Consider the following 15376-nt stretch of genomic DNA (forward strand, 5'->3'; position numbering starts at 1 on the left):
ATTAGGCAAATAGCCTTCTTTGCAGGTGTTGCCAGTACAGCTATACTGTTAATCTGAGCCAGGGTTGGTATGAACATTACCTGGGCCTGAACTGCCACAAAGGAATGCAGAGTAAGTCCCGTAACTGTACTTTTTGTTTTTGATACTTGAGCACAGTCCTTTGTGCAACCTTTTGGCTGTGGCAGGACGCCTGTCGGGGAAGCAGCCTTTTTTGGCCAAAATTCCATTTTATGGTTGTGGCGAGGGCAATGCAAAACACTTGTCTGCAGCTTGTCAGTGGCACCACTCTCCATCTATTCCCCGAGACCTTGTAGATGCGGTTCCATTTGGTCTTAACTAGGCAGACCATAGGCAGTGCCTGCACCTCACTGTCCCTGGCATGCAGTGTTGATGCACCAGGGCAGTAGCACACTCCTTGCATCTAACCTGGTGTTCTAGGTGGCTTCATGTCAAAAAGTGTGACACAAACTATGACATGCTGTCCCAAAAACGCTTCAATTCTGCCTTGAGAATGTAATATTTGAGATGTATTCGACCTAGCACATTGCTCTACCCAATTGTTTTCCCTCTGTGGTTGGATGAAGCTCTTCAAAGTTTTTGTGCTGAATTTTACTTTGTGTGTGAAACTATCAGCCCGATTCATCATCCGCATGTTTTGCGAGTCTGTAATAGCGAATAATAAGGAATCGCTATTACAGACTCGCAAAACGGGATTCATGTAGGAATCGCAAAATAAATTGCGATTCCTACACATTCCTTATTTGCGATTAGCAAATTGCTAATCGCAAATAAGGAATAACTCCCCATTCATTCCTATGGGCCAAAGGCCTATAGGAATGAATGGGGAGTTATTCCTTATTTGCGATTAGCAATTTGCTAATCGCAAATAAGGATGCCATTTCAAGGGTGCTAGGGGTGTCCACAGGTCACCCTGTAGCACCCCTGAAATGTAAATTAGACTCATGTTGCGCACACACATGTCCAAAGGACATGTGTGTGTGTAACATACAACTGAGAAAAATGCACAAAAGTAAATTTTTCTCAGTTTTCGCTATTTACCACGAGGTCTGACTTCGCGGTAAATAGCGGGGAAAAATGGCGGGGAAAAATGGCGAATTCGCAAATTTTTTTTGGGTCATGAATAGCATTTAAGGAATCTCAAATTGAGATTCCTTAAATGCGATCGCAATTTGAGAAATCGCAATTTTTTGCGATTTCTCAAATTGCGAGTACATGATGAATGTCAAATTCCATTTTTGCGGGTGCAAACGGACGAAATCTGCGTTTCGCACCGTTTGCTTCATGAATCTAGCTTTATAAATGCTAACTGTTATAAGGTAGAATGCGCTTGGCAACATGGTAGAAAGCTTTTGTGTATCAGGGTCCGGTCACTAGTATCGTAGCATGCCTCTAATCAGATAATGGAGACTTTGAATAGAATAGGGGAGCCCATGAGAGTTTTGGTTGGAATAAACTGTGAATTAAAATGAGAAGATCCAGGTTATTTTCATTCATGTTGTTACCTAGCTTAACATGGTGCACCAAAGCGAATGCACTGGTGAGCTACTGGCAGTTAATGGACAATTGGTAAAGTCTACCAAAGGAGTTTCTATGAGAAGTTGTTCCATTGTGGTAAGGTTTGTTTTTTTATTTTTTATTTGGCCAGAGTAATTGTGGACTTTCGGGAATGCAGCAGGACAGGGTCAGCTCATCCTTCTGTAGTCCCAGATCTTTCTTTGTGTCTTTCTTTGGAAAAGTAAAGGCCAGCAGACACCATGGAAATATAGCTTGTTCATCAATGGCAAATGTATTTACCTTTGGGTGGCTGAAGATTGTGAATAATTGTGGTTAGTGGATGCTGGGTAAATTGGAGGCCCCATGTGAAAAAAATACTTAAAGCACACTGCAACAAACGTTCTTCCCCATATTCACAGAAATATTCTGAGAAGGGCCTTCAAGTGAAGATGGGATGGAAATCCATGCACTTCTTTGTCTTCTTCTTTGCTTAAAATTTACTCAGAACGTCTGTTGTACTATGATTTCATGCACATTTGTCAAATCGTTCCCTAATTTATAAATTTTTTAAAACGTATGTATCTAATTTTTAATTGCTGTGTGTATACAGTGCTCGTGGTTCCAGAAAAACCACTTTAGATTCATCACTGACTTCATCTTCGTCAAATCGTCATCCAGAAGGGGACAGTCTAGTGTAAAATTCTTTCTGTAATGATTCTGACTCAAATATCGACCTATGTTGCGACAAATTGCCTGGCAGATGAGTGATTTGAACTGAGATCGAAGTAATTCCTGCTCATTCATCAGCCTATTTTTAATCTTACCATGTGCAATGCAACCATGATACATTTTGCCTTTAATTAAATCCACAAAATATATCTAAAAAAATAAATAAAGTCTTGAAATTTATATGTAATGCTTGAATTCCTGCTTGTTTTTAGTTGTCTAATGATGCAGGCGAACGCAAGAAGGAATCAATCCGGCTAAATCTTCCAGAACATTTGCAAGTTCGATCCACGTCTCCACCGGAAAAGTATATTAAGGTTTGAAAGCAGACTATGTCTTATCAATCTTAGCTCTGCATGTAAAGAAGTGTCCTCAAGTTTAACGATAACTGACCTGATGTTGCATACACTTTATCAGGAAAGCAATCACATTTTAAATGAAAAGATTGTGTGGTTTGCAGACAATCAAAGAATGTCTAAGATGGTACCCGCTCATATCTGTCTCCAAGCTGGTTTGGTTTCAGACAAGGACGAGGAACTTGGTCAGCCATTCATCAAGTGTGGCATCACCCATTATGGACAGTTAGAGAGGGACATTGTGGCTCTTCTCAACGTTTTTGTTGTATTTCATATTGTGAATCATCCTGTACTCGTAAATCGGCTCTAAACTGTGATCCACGCTCAAGATTCCATGTTACAGTGGTTTAGAAGGTTCCTCTTTGGTAGCTGGTCCCTAGTAATAAGGGAACATCCGGTTAGGTGCAATCCCCTAGAAGTCGCCACTGTTGGTAGTCATGAAAATATCTTGCATGGTCAACTATTGATCTCAACTTTCGTAGGTTCAGAAAATCCAGAGTCCTCGTAGATTCAGATATGTTGTTCAAACCACGTGTATGCATTGTGGTTAAGACTTTATATATTCAGTGTAGCAATTCTTCACTTCCATCCAGAAACAATAGAAAAGTATTGGTTGTGGCTTTCGTGAACTCCTTCTACATCTATTAAAATAGGCTTCATGCTAGATTACCTTCCAAGCATCTAATTAACGTACCTTTGAGTTGCAGAGTATACCGGGATGCATATCATAGAAAAAAGCTAGAGGTCATCGCTAAGTTTGATCTGTTCCCCAATGAGAAAGAAGGTACTATTCCTCTGGAATCTCTCATCCGATACATTAACACACCCTATCTGTCCCACTCTGGGGAATAGGAGTAAATCCTGGTTCTTAGATTACCTCAGTTCAAGTCACAGCACTTCCAGGTGGCCAAAGCGCTGTGGTTGTCATTTTAATGTGTCACGACTGACTCACTCTTTTGCAAGTCAACTGTCCCAAAATCCATTCCTTTGCCTTTTAGGCAGAAGGTAATAGGCACTATGAGCAAATGACGATTGAGGGCACATTGCAGTGTTGTACTACAAATTACCCTTCATAGTGCTAAGTTGTCTACATTGAGCACAAATATTTTTTACAAAGCAAATATGGTGAGTTAAAAACATTTAGACTTTTAGGTTAATCATTTTGCTGTTAAGGCTCTTACAAAGTCATTCTATTCCAAACCTCTCAACAAAAACCCCCCCAAAAAAACAATCACAGTTTGAGGAGGGTGCAGAACCTTGGAGTGGCGGGGAAGAGTACATAAGAGGCACTTGGCTCCCCACCAAAGTACCCCCCCCCCCCCCCCCCCCCCCCAAGAAAAAGCTTGGTGAGGCTGGTGATGTTCTGGGGTGTTTTCCCAGGCTGTTCAAATCCTCGAAATATTGGCTAGAAATGCACTGTTTGCATGGTTTCTAGCTTTGTTTTCCCTGCCACTATTTGATATCGGCTCCTCACCGGGTGACCATGTGCAGGAAGCTGATATTGTGTTACACCTGTTGGTGCTGTTCAAGTTTGCAGGGCTGCTAATCTGAAGGGCTATGTGCCCTGCTGTCTGCTATCAAGGCACCGAAAGAGCTCTCAGGATCCATTCCTTCCTCACCTGTCGTTCAACAGCAATCCAAATGTGAGACATCCATAGAGCTCGGAAAACTGGGCATCAATTCTGACAATAATGCACCAATATACCGTGAGACAGCTACAGAACTCTGAGTGGATCGCCATTCTGTCAATTATCAGAGGAGTATGACATCTATAGCGCTCTCACAATACACTTTTAACTTGCGTCTTGCGGAAGACGTAAACTATGAAAACATCCACAGTGCACCTTTGTCCTTGTCTTTTTTTTTAGTCAGTGGCATATACAGAGTTACAATATGCAGTTCTCTCACCACCGGGAAAATCACATAGTGGCCAGTGCTTAATTTGAGCCGGTGGTTTCCGGCGGTTGGCACCAGCACTCAAATGTCAACTCCGGTGTTGGTGACAGTCTGCCACAAGGTGGTGCTGTCTATATACATTAAAAATAACTACCACCAGCTGCCCATGCCATTCGCATAGCCTTGGCGGACTGAAATAGTCCTGATTGTCACACCTTAAGGAGTTTGATGGTTAGTAGTTGGGTTGTTACTATTATTGGCAGCAAAGCAGAGGCAATGTGTAGTGCAAGCCGCTGTGGCCTCCTGACGAGAGCCCTGTTATATATATATATATATATATATATATATATATATATATATATATATATATATAATTATATATCACCTCGGATCCCCTGGGCTCACGTAGCCACCACAGAAGTCACGGCATCACAGCAGCTTAGTTAAGTTTCAAGTTTCTTTATTTCACAAACACCACGTGCATTAAGCAGCAGGACGGCCTACGCGTTTCGACTATACTTAGTCTTCAACTGGACCATAGAGTCCCTTGTGTCTAGACAATTTATGTTGTGCTCTGTATTGAGTACCCTTGTTAGTTTCCATACCCTTTAAAAACAACTAGACTACCAATTCTGAGTGATAGATCACGGCATATTACGGTCGCCATTTTTTTACACCTTTAGTCTATTCACCTCATTATATTCAGTAAAGTACTGAAATGAAAGTAAATTTACAAAGGTGTAATATATATAATGTGAAGTACTTAATTAAAGTTCTGCTTTCCATTCACATAGACATTTTACATGGACCAAGGTGTAATTCTAATACAATTTCAAAGTGCTTTTTAGGAGTTCTTTTTCCAAGAGTTCTTATTTAGAGTTCTTTTTGAGGAGTTCATATCACAGAGATAAGTGGTTCTCTCAGGAAAAAGTGTTTGTAAAGTACAATTGTTGCAAAAGTTACTACAGGACTGCAAGAGTTCATTCTAGGTTAAACCTATTAAAATTACAATGATCGATCGATCCCATATGTGCAAAAGAACAAAAAGGGCTTCCTATTGATATTTAGTTATCTTCTCTCTTTCTTATTTTCTCCTGTTTGTTATATTGTCTTTTTTCATTCAAAGTTTGTGTTCTAAAGTAGATTTGTCTTCCCTTAACGATGTTTGTCCTTTTCAGTATGGAGGAGTCTATTCCTGCACAAAGGTGGTCGATTCCATAAGGTACATTTTATCTGATGTTTCCTTTATCTTGCCAGTCCTATGTTTTAACTGAGTGAATCAGTTCGTTCCCTCAAATTTAGTTAATTTCTCCTTTGAATATCTGTATTTACTAGGGCTTACAGTTTTGTTTACAATCTATGAGTTCATATCCACACAGTGCTCATTGAGAGATTGGATTATAAGGATTTGTCATTGATCACATTTATTTGACTACTTTTCCAGATGGACATAAAGCTCAGCGTCCAAGTTGTGTCCATATGGGTATTCCGTGCCCATGCCGAGAATCATTCTGCTCTCCATCTTCCTTAACTTTTAGGTGCGGTCTCTTCCTCTTTCAGACATTTTGGCGATTTTTAAACCTGAGTAAGTTAGTTTGCTACAGTCTGCTTGATGTTGTTCATTAAAATGTTTCGCCATAGGATAATTCGGGTCATTGTTTTTGATCGCACGCAGGTGTTGTAAGATTCGCAGTTTCAGTTTGTTAATTATGCTCCCGATATAGTCTCTTCCACACGGGCATTTGAGTCTGTAAATTACAAATTTTGAATCACATGTAATGTGATCTGTGATTTTTTCAATTTTGCCACTTTGGAGTGTGTATTCTTTGATGTTCTGTCCATGCTCACAGGCTTTGCATTTTACACACTTCCAAAACCCTGGTGTGTTCAGCCAAGATGTTTTCTCCTTCGGCTTAATCTCAAAGTGACTTTTGGTCAGAATATCTCCTAAGGACGCTGTTTTCCTATAGGTGATGCTCGGATAGGGTGTTAAGTGTCCCCTAAGAGTTTCATCCAACAGGAGAATTTCCCAGTTTTTCTTTATCACACTTTTGAGGTTCTGACTCTGATTGTTAAAGTCCATAATGAGACGTGTTTTATTCCCTGACTCCTCCAATTCTCTTTTCTCCAGTTTTTTGTGACCTTCAGTTGTTTGTACTTGTTCTTTCAGAGATATCAAGAGATCCGCTCTATCCTTAGATGCATGCGAGTTTTTGCTGTCATCAGGACTTCCAATGGGTATCCTCTGGAAAGAAAACGACCAAACATTCTTTCTATTTCTATATTCAAATCTTTTTCTTCAGAACAGTTCCTCTTGGCCCTTAGCATTTCTCCATAGGGTATACTCCATTTTAAATGTGAAGGATGGCCGCTGTTAGCATGGAGAATGCTATTGCAGGATGTAGGTTTGCGGTACATTTTAGTGCATAGTTTGTTGTTGCATATCTCCACTTCTACATCCAAGTAGATCACACTGATGTCGCTGATGGTTGAGGTGAAATGTAGATTGTACCGATTATTTTCTAAGGAATCTATGAAGGTCTGTAGCTCTGTCTGATTTCCGTCCCATACTAGAAAGAGATCGTCGATATATCGATACCAACTTTTTATTTTCTGATGTTTTTTATTCTCTTCTAGTAGAACCTCTTTTTCCCAGACGGCCATCAGTAGATTTGCATATGTGGGGGCAAAAGATGTTCCCATTGCCGTCCCCTGTTGTTGTAAATAGAGATTGCCTTGGAACAGAAAGATATTGTGTGTCAGGCAGAAGGTCAACATCTCGATCAACATGGCAGAATGTTCCAGGAAGTTTATTGATCTTTCTTTCAAAAAAGAATTAACAGCATCTACACCATCCTGATGTCGTATGGATGTGTAGAGCGAGGAAACGTCGATGGTTGCCATGAGAAAACCCTTCTCCCATTGCATGTTTTTCAGTTTATTTACAAAGTCCATGGTATCACGTAGATAGGAGGGCAATTTCATTATGTAGTTCATCAGAAAGATGTCTATGAATCTTGAGGTTGATTCTAAGAGAGATCCAATTGAGCTAACAATGAGTCTTCCGGGTGGTTTATTTATCGACTTGTGCACTTTAGGCAGAAAATAAATTATTGCTGTGATGGGATTCTCTGTTTTTAGGTACATAACTTCTTCAAAGTCGATCAGTTCTCTTTCTCTCCATGCTAGCAGGAGGTTATGATATTCTTCCATCCATTTATCAATAGGGTTCTCTTCTATCAGTTGATAATGTTCTCTGACTCCTAGCTGACGATTTGCTTCCTCCACATAATCCGATGTGTTTTGGATTACAACGTTGCCCCCTTTGTCAGAGGCTTTGATGATTATAGTCGAGTCATTTTTTAGTTCTGACATGGCTTTATATTCATTCGGAGTCAGGTTCCAGTTCTTTTTTTTGTGGGTTATGTTCTTGGTTTGAGTTGAATTATTGGCTGATCTTGATGCCATTCTTGTGATTTCCTCCACCATGATCTCTTGAAACAGGTCAATTTTGTTGCCTGCTGGTAATTGTGGGCAGTATCTGGACTGTTTTTTAAGTCCACTCTCTCCTCCTCTATTTGTTGACACCCCAATTGTTTTACAGAATTCCATGTCCGATACTGTGGAGTCTTGTGTGTATTCTATATTGGGGGACACATCTGTGTCTAGGGAGGTTAAGGTTTTTAATGCTGGAAGGTCTTTTTGCAAGATTGGTGACAAATCAATTGTTTCTTTTTGCTGATTCCCAGGTGCGGATTTCTTCTCCAGGAAGTATATATATCTTTTTTTTACAGATGAGGCACTGATAGTGGAAAAATGTACCACCATCCTGTCATGCAGTATGCTTAAATCTCAGTGCTTAGCCGAATATAGAGCGCTCACAATGCATCTTTGTCATGGTTTTCAGTATACACTGATGTCCCTGTACGTGCTGAGATAAAGGCTGACCACACAAAATGCACCCCTATCTGAATGTTTATCCAGGAGCACCTCCTCCATTAGTACAGAGGAGTGTTGCCCCACTGCCTAAAATGCCCCCCCGGGGATGAAAAATAAAAAGGTAATAAAGTTAATCTATTACCATTTTATTTTCCACCCTCCCTTCCTGAACCTAGTGTCAGGACAGGGCGGGGTAATTGCTGCTGAGTGGCAACAGGGACATGTGCCCTTTATTTTAAAGTGTGCATGTCTTTTTGACCGGCTGTCTTGCGACGGCCAGCCTAACATGGGCATTTTAAAATTCTCTAATCCAGCGTTGGGGAAAGCTCAGACCTCCAGTGCTCTTGAGAGCGCTGAGGGAGACCACTCCCTCCAATCCTGACACTTCTCTGACGCTGGTTACCAGCAGGAGAGCAGTGCCTTAATTGCGTAACGGAGTTTACTGGAGCCCGAGAAGACCAGAGCGAGGAGGACGTCGGAGGTTGTGCAGTAAGCAAGGTAATTGCTTTTTACTTTACGAACACCACTCGCCTTGAAAAAATGCATGCACCACCACAACATATGCCCAACCCCCCCCCACTCTGCCTACATGCCAGCTGCTACTGTGTTTATCCAGATCTTTCTCAGTGCGTAGCTATCCCAGCACTGAGCATTCATGAAACAGTAACAAGGCCTTCCTCTCCTGATTTACACTGTGCACATGTGTACACAAAGCTCTCAGATTGCACCTCTGTACTCAACCACAGCCATATCACATTAATTGGCCGATTACGATGTTGGTCAGAAAGCCTCCAACCTTAGGTCGTAGGCTTTCCAACCAAGATTGTTGGTTTCGCTTCCGACCGCCTAATAATAATTTAGGTGGTCAGAAGTGAAACTGGCCAGTCGTTTCGGCTGGATTCCAACGGGCTCAAGGAATCAGTCAGCCATCCGAAAACCGGCCCGTAATCCATATGGACAGCGTTTTCGCCATCCGGGTTACTATGTACGGTTGCCAACAGGCTTTCCATGCTGGACTTTCCGACACGGAAAGCCTGTCTGATAGCGTGTTTGGGGGGGCCCTAGCAGGGCCCCCTAGCAGGGTCCCCTTCTATTTGTGGGCTCTGTTTGGGGGCCAAGGGGACACCTATGGCTTGTTGATCCTGGCACAGTGTGGCAGGCACCCTGATGTGCCTGTCACGCGGTGCAGGGATGAACACAAACTCCTGTTTTCTCATGAGAGCGTGTGCTACGACTGGTTTACAGTCGTGACACATGCTACCATAGATAGGGAAATGTGAGTATGCGAACACATCATAGTTAAGCGGTCGGGACTGCCGACCGGAGTTAATAAGCCCCTTAGTGAGAACAGCCGCTACTAAGTTATGACACAATCTCTGCCATAGTTGGGGGATGATGGGTAAGTTGAATAGTTGGAGAGCTGGCGAGCAGTATTTTACCACCTTAGACAGTGTGAGTGAAGTTTGTTAGTGGAACTTTAAAGAAATGTGCTCTTTTGGTTAGAAAAGTAGCAGCAATTTAACACATCTCTAAAATGAACACCAGAACACAACACAATAACATTTTAAAAGCAGCATAGCAAACAATTCATAACCTGGAAAAAAAGAGTCAAAATAGAAGCAACACAACAACCACAGTACCACACAGCAACATCACATTACAATATAGCAGCACAAAAAATAACCCCCTCACAAAATGCCACACAACAAATATACACAAACCTTCATGCCGCACATTACAACAGCTAAGAAACAGCTTTCATACCACAGTAGTAAAAGATGTTTGTAGAAAGCACTTCCTTAAATTACCACCAAGGGCTGTAATAGTGGTAGTCAAAAAACTTTTTGGGACGCACTACACTGCTAAATTAAGACTTAACATTTAAAATCCAGTTCAGTGTAAATTTGGTATCTTGTTCCTCTAAATGTACATGCAGTTTCTGTAGACGTCTTTAACCCCTTCCATGCTGCTGACGGAACGGTTCCGTCATGCACTACGGGTGAGCTGTGCGGATGACGGAACCGTTCCGTCATGACTCCGCCCGCGCAAGGCGGAGTCAGCATGGGCGGGAAATTCCGCCCGCACGGAAGGGGTTAAGGAGCACTACTGTAAAAACTGAACGGAATTAGACCAAATTTGGCAGGAAGCTAGTTCTTGGTCCGCAGATTGTGCTTTTTGTGATTTTGTGCTTTTTGTGATTTGGTGTAACCTGTTCAGATATTTTTAATAACTCAAGGTTTAAAAGTATTTGTGTATCTGGATGGTTTGGTTTGTGGGACTCTCACAAGAGTCCCTCAAACCGAATTTTAAAACATCAAGCACTCTGGTTGGCCCAAGGAGCTGTTTTTCCCTTTGGCCATCTTGCTCCCATGGAGCACTCTGAGTGGCTGCCAGCAACATGTGAAAAATACTGATGGCAGCCATTACAGGACTCGGCGACTTAGTCTTCTGTGCTGAAATTATTATAAAAAAAATTATAATAATATTAGGGGGCAAGGTAGGGATAACCTTTCCCCATAGGACACATGCGGGGGGATTCAGAGGGAACCCCCCTCTGTCCAAAATTGAAAATAAAAAAGCCTGTGATATTGCTGCAATCCTGCGGGATCGAAAAAAACCTCCCAACAAAATAGCGGCTCCTCGCTGTGCTACATTTGGCCCCCGAAGACCCCATCCCTGGGGCCCTATTTAAATAATATGGCGAGGAGGATGCCTGGCCCCCTCTATGAGCCGCATGCGTCCACAGGGACCTTATCCCCAGGACAGGCTCACTTGCTGTGTTCCAGGGAGCACACTCCCGAACACAGCCGTTTCCCTGACTGCACCAGCACGGGCAATGAGACTTCTGTTTGGTTGTGCCTGGCCGGAGCATTTTTAAAACTCCTGCCAAATGGAAGCAAACCCATAGTCTGCTTCCAGCAGGTGGAGCTTTAGAAATGCTCCTTTCTGCTGGGAGCAGACTGAAGATCTGTGCGGGCAGGGAAACTAATCAAGATATTGCTCCTTACCAGAGAGAGCAGCAGAAATAGCTGGACCAATTGGCTAGACCAATGCAGGCTCCCACAGCTTGTGGGGAGCAGGCTGGGGCTGCAAGGGACCGAGGGCTCCCCTGCGGCCGCCAACGTTGTATATGATGGGTGCCCTGCATGGGCACCAGGGCTCCAACCTATATTAAACTCAGGCCCCGGGAGATGGGGGTCCCCCTCCCCTTTAAAAAAAATATATAGTCCACAGTTCTATCTTTTAATTTCTGCTGAGTATGCAAAGGTACCAACTAACCTACAAGCTCCGTCCCTTTGGCCCTGCTCCTTCCAGTTAGTAGTATGCAACGGTTTTCCTGCCATTTTCAAGGCTGATGCACAGCGTGCTTTCTTTTCAATTGCACGTTGAAAAACGATCTGAAATCCTTGATGGAGGTGAATGCATCGTCTTTGATTTATTGGAGTGCAATGTCTTCTGTAGTGTTTGTCCAAGACGAGTGGGTTCTTCCTTGTCGTCTCCTGGTCTGAGAGCAGAGTCAGTGGTATTCCCTTATAATTACGGCTGAGTATGCAAAGTAACCTAATCAGCAACAAACTCTGTCCCTTCGGCCCCACATTAGTAGTAAGCAACGATGCTGGTTTTGGGAAGGGTTTTCTGCTGGCCAGGCTCTGTTGCTACCCTCCTGCTCTGCATGGCCAAAGGTTGTGCGCAGTGCGGGGTTGGCTGCCTGTGGGAAGGGATCTGGCTCAAGTCAGGCCCTGCGGACAACTACAGTCTGCACACGGCTGAAGACTATGTGTGGCAGGGGGTGGAGGCTTTACGTATGGTAATAAAATATTACTTTACATTGAAAAAACACTAGAAATGGACTGTAAAAACATAGGTTAAAGTAATGTTCTAGTTAGGTGTGATAGAAAGATCTGTTTTTGTCTAAAACAAAAACAATCTGCCACAACAAGTACCCCACAGGCTTCTAGACAAAGTCTAAAAGCTCAAAGAAATGGGGAAAATGAAAAAGACCTTTCAATTATTACCCACTAGATTGTGGGAAAGGAAGCAATTCCTTTTGTTCATATATCATCACCTGGTTCACCCTGACTCCTAAAGGTCAGAGTGGGCTCGACCATGTTTCAGGAAGCACTTAGAAAGAAATGGCCAGGGAGTATAAAGATTAAAAATCCTCCTGCAGATCCCGGTATTCCTTTATTAGTGAAGCCGCAGGGGATATTAAAATACAAAAAACTATGTGGCTCACAAAGAGTATTATGGTCCTATGACCCTGGTGCCAACATGTTTCAGTCTGAAAATTGGCCTAAAAAGGTCCCGGACTTTCTTCAGGCCCAGAATGTCCTCCCTGGTAATTATCACAAGAGGTTGATACCTATCGCTATATATGTAAGGGCATATAGCTGCTCCTTAATGTGACACTCCAGAAAAAAAGATCACTTATTTTATTCCTCAATAGGTGTGCATAACTCCATCTGTGAGAAAGAAAAAAGGGGAAAAAAGTACAACCATCAAAATAATTCTTGCGTTTCAAAATTCCCATCTGTGATGTGCTCTTAACACCCATGCTTGTCAAACAGGGAGGGTGTGTAGGAGCCATCATACGTTGTAGCCATTTGTACGTGATTTTGAATCAGAATCCTAACAGAGCCAACTGCTCTGTAAACTATTTAGTGAAGTGGCGATATGACTTGCATTCTGCCATTAATCCAAGATAAGTGAAGGCATATTCTGTCGAATTTCGCCCCCACACCACACCCTTCTCACTCAGACCACACACTACATCTCATATACGTCATCAGTAATTCAAATCACATTGACCATTTGTATAGCGCCCCCTTACCCCAATTCGGGAGAGGGTCTACTTCTCAGGGGACCGCAGCACTGCGAGGTAGCCCTTTAGTCAAACTCTGGTCAGTTTGGTCTGGCGAAGAGAGTGATATTTAAAGAAAAAAAATAATAGAGCCTCTTGTGCTGTTAGAGACTCTTATTCGGAGAAAGAGCTACATCATACCTGCAAAGTGCGTGTTCAGCCGTCCATACTGTCCCATACTTACAACATCAAGGGTCACTGCATCACATGGTGTATAGTCGCCTCACGAGAGACCAGTAAACTACAGGTCCATGAAGATTTCTGGGGATTTGTAGTTTATGTGTCCGTGGTTTTAAAGTTTGTGCTCAGTAAAGTTGAATAAAGTTGAAAAAGAAAGTGTCTCACCTAGTGTGCTCATGTTGCATAAAGTTATTAACACTTTTGTCTCGTCTAATTCTTTACTCGTGGGATTGGGGGCATAACGTTTTTAACACTTTTGTCTCACCTAATTCCTTACTCTGGGGACAGACACCCAACTTTGGTTATGGGGTACACACTATTAGAGACACCATATGCAAAACAATGCTGAGAAACTTCATATGTTTTAAGATCGACGTCCCAAAATGGACGGTCTAGCGTTTCTAAAGGCTACAGAGGATGTGTGTTACCTCTACATGTAAATAATCTCTATACCATTTACATATGTACTCTAAATTCCCAACGGATGCTTCATTCAGTAAGCGCTGCTACCTTCGGCAAGATACCAGGCACCTTGATTTTGCTGCTCTTCCAAGCCCTATTCTAGGCTCACGATGACACCGTGTGACCGGACAGCGTCCTACCATACATTGGTGAGATTCTTTCCACACCGGTTTCCATACCTCCCTAGACAAACTACCATTGTGTAATTCCTTTCTGCAGCTTACACTATGGTTCTTTTCTGAACCAAGGCCCCGGACCATACAACCCTACACAGCCAACTGGACGCCCATCACGACCTTACGATTAACCCTCTCTGTGGCTTTCATCTGGTAATTTAATTAGTTTGCATCTTGCCATTATCTCTGGGTACAGCTTCCCAAATTGCTATACCACAACTTCCCATGCATTTTCTTTATTGCTTAGCCCCGATGATGATCCCATAACCGTTGTTGGGGATCGAAACGTCGTCGACAATTACATCTTAACTCTAAACTGCAATTTAAGAATTATGTGGAGTATAAGATGCCTGTGTTATTGTGACTACTGTTAATTTGTATATTCACTAAGATTCACTTTTAAGTCACTTGCCTGTGATAAGGAAATCGGCTGATTTCCAAATACCCTGTCACTTCCTGCTCACTTATTGTTTGTGTACTGTCTTGAGTGTGTGTTAATAAATTCTAAATACCGTCCATCTGGATATAAAGAGACCCGATCTTGATTCAAGTATTGTGGCCATCTATATTGATTTTCTTTGAAAGGGACCACTGTCTCCTGTTTATGGTTAAAACAAAAACGAAATATAGAAATTTACAGAAAAAAGCAAAGTTTAAAGTAACGTTATACTTAGGTGAATATGTCAGTGACAACATTAACGTTTTGAACTATAACAAAGCACAGAAATTCACCAGTTATAGTTAGGAGAGCTAACTAGAACTTGTGCGCCCGTCATGCACTGCTAATGGCCTCAAATATTACATCACTCATGGCATGTTCTATGACATGGTTTATGACATAACTATCATAAATAACTGATAACATCATCCAATGAGTGTGGTAGATTGTTTTATAGTTTGCATAGTGGCGAGTAGCTATCGTGTAACATCATCCAAACTCCTTTTTTACACATTACTTTATAAACTAGTTTGGCATCAGAATATTATCAAGCATCAATAATGCCATCACAGATGTAGCAAGCATGTGTTATGTACAGCAATGACCCTATATCATACCCTTCACAGATAGCCTAGTTCACAATAACAATCAACCACAAATATAAGGGTATTGCACACAGTGTTCAATATGTATACAACTGTTCAAAGAAAGCCAAGATACTCAAGATACCCAACGTGTCACAAAATTAATGCCCTTCTACGACCAGTTTTTATTTGTATCAACCCCCCCACAGTCACCGAACCTACGTTGAGAAAGTAAGTTGATG

At 42.1% G+C, this 15376-nt stretch overlaps 1 protein-coding gene across 2 annotated transcripts in view; it reads left to right on the top strand.

Annotated features, from left to right (window-relative positions):
- The window catches only part of LOC147668848 (ciliary microtubule inner protein 1-like), a 108576-nt gene that overhangs the window by 36203 nt on the left and 56997 nt on the right, over window positions 1-15376 (top strand). The window contains exons 3-4 of one of the 2 annotated variants that reach the window (XM_086948401.1): window positions 2457-2558; window positions 5672-5715. In XM_086948401.1, the coding sequence (XP_086804527.1) occupies window positions 2457-2558; window positions 5672-5715 (146 nt within the window). The remainder of the gene's footprint in view (window positions 1-2456; window positions 2559-5671; window positions 5716-15376) is intronic. The other variant, XM_086948400.1, reaches the window with a different exon arrangement.

Source organism: Lissotriton vulgaris, unplaced genomic scaffold (genome assembly GCF_964263255.1).
Source record: "Lissotriton vulgaris unplaced genomic scaffold, aLisVul1.2 SCAFFOLD_271, whole genome shotgun sequence".
NCBI lineage: Eukaryota > Metazoa > Chordata > Amphibia > Caudata > Salamandridae > Lissotriton > Lissotriton vulgaris.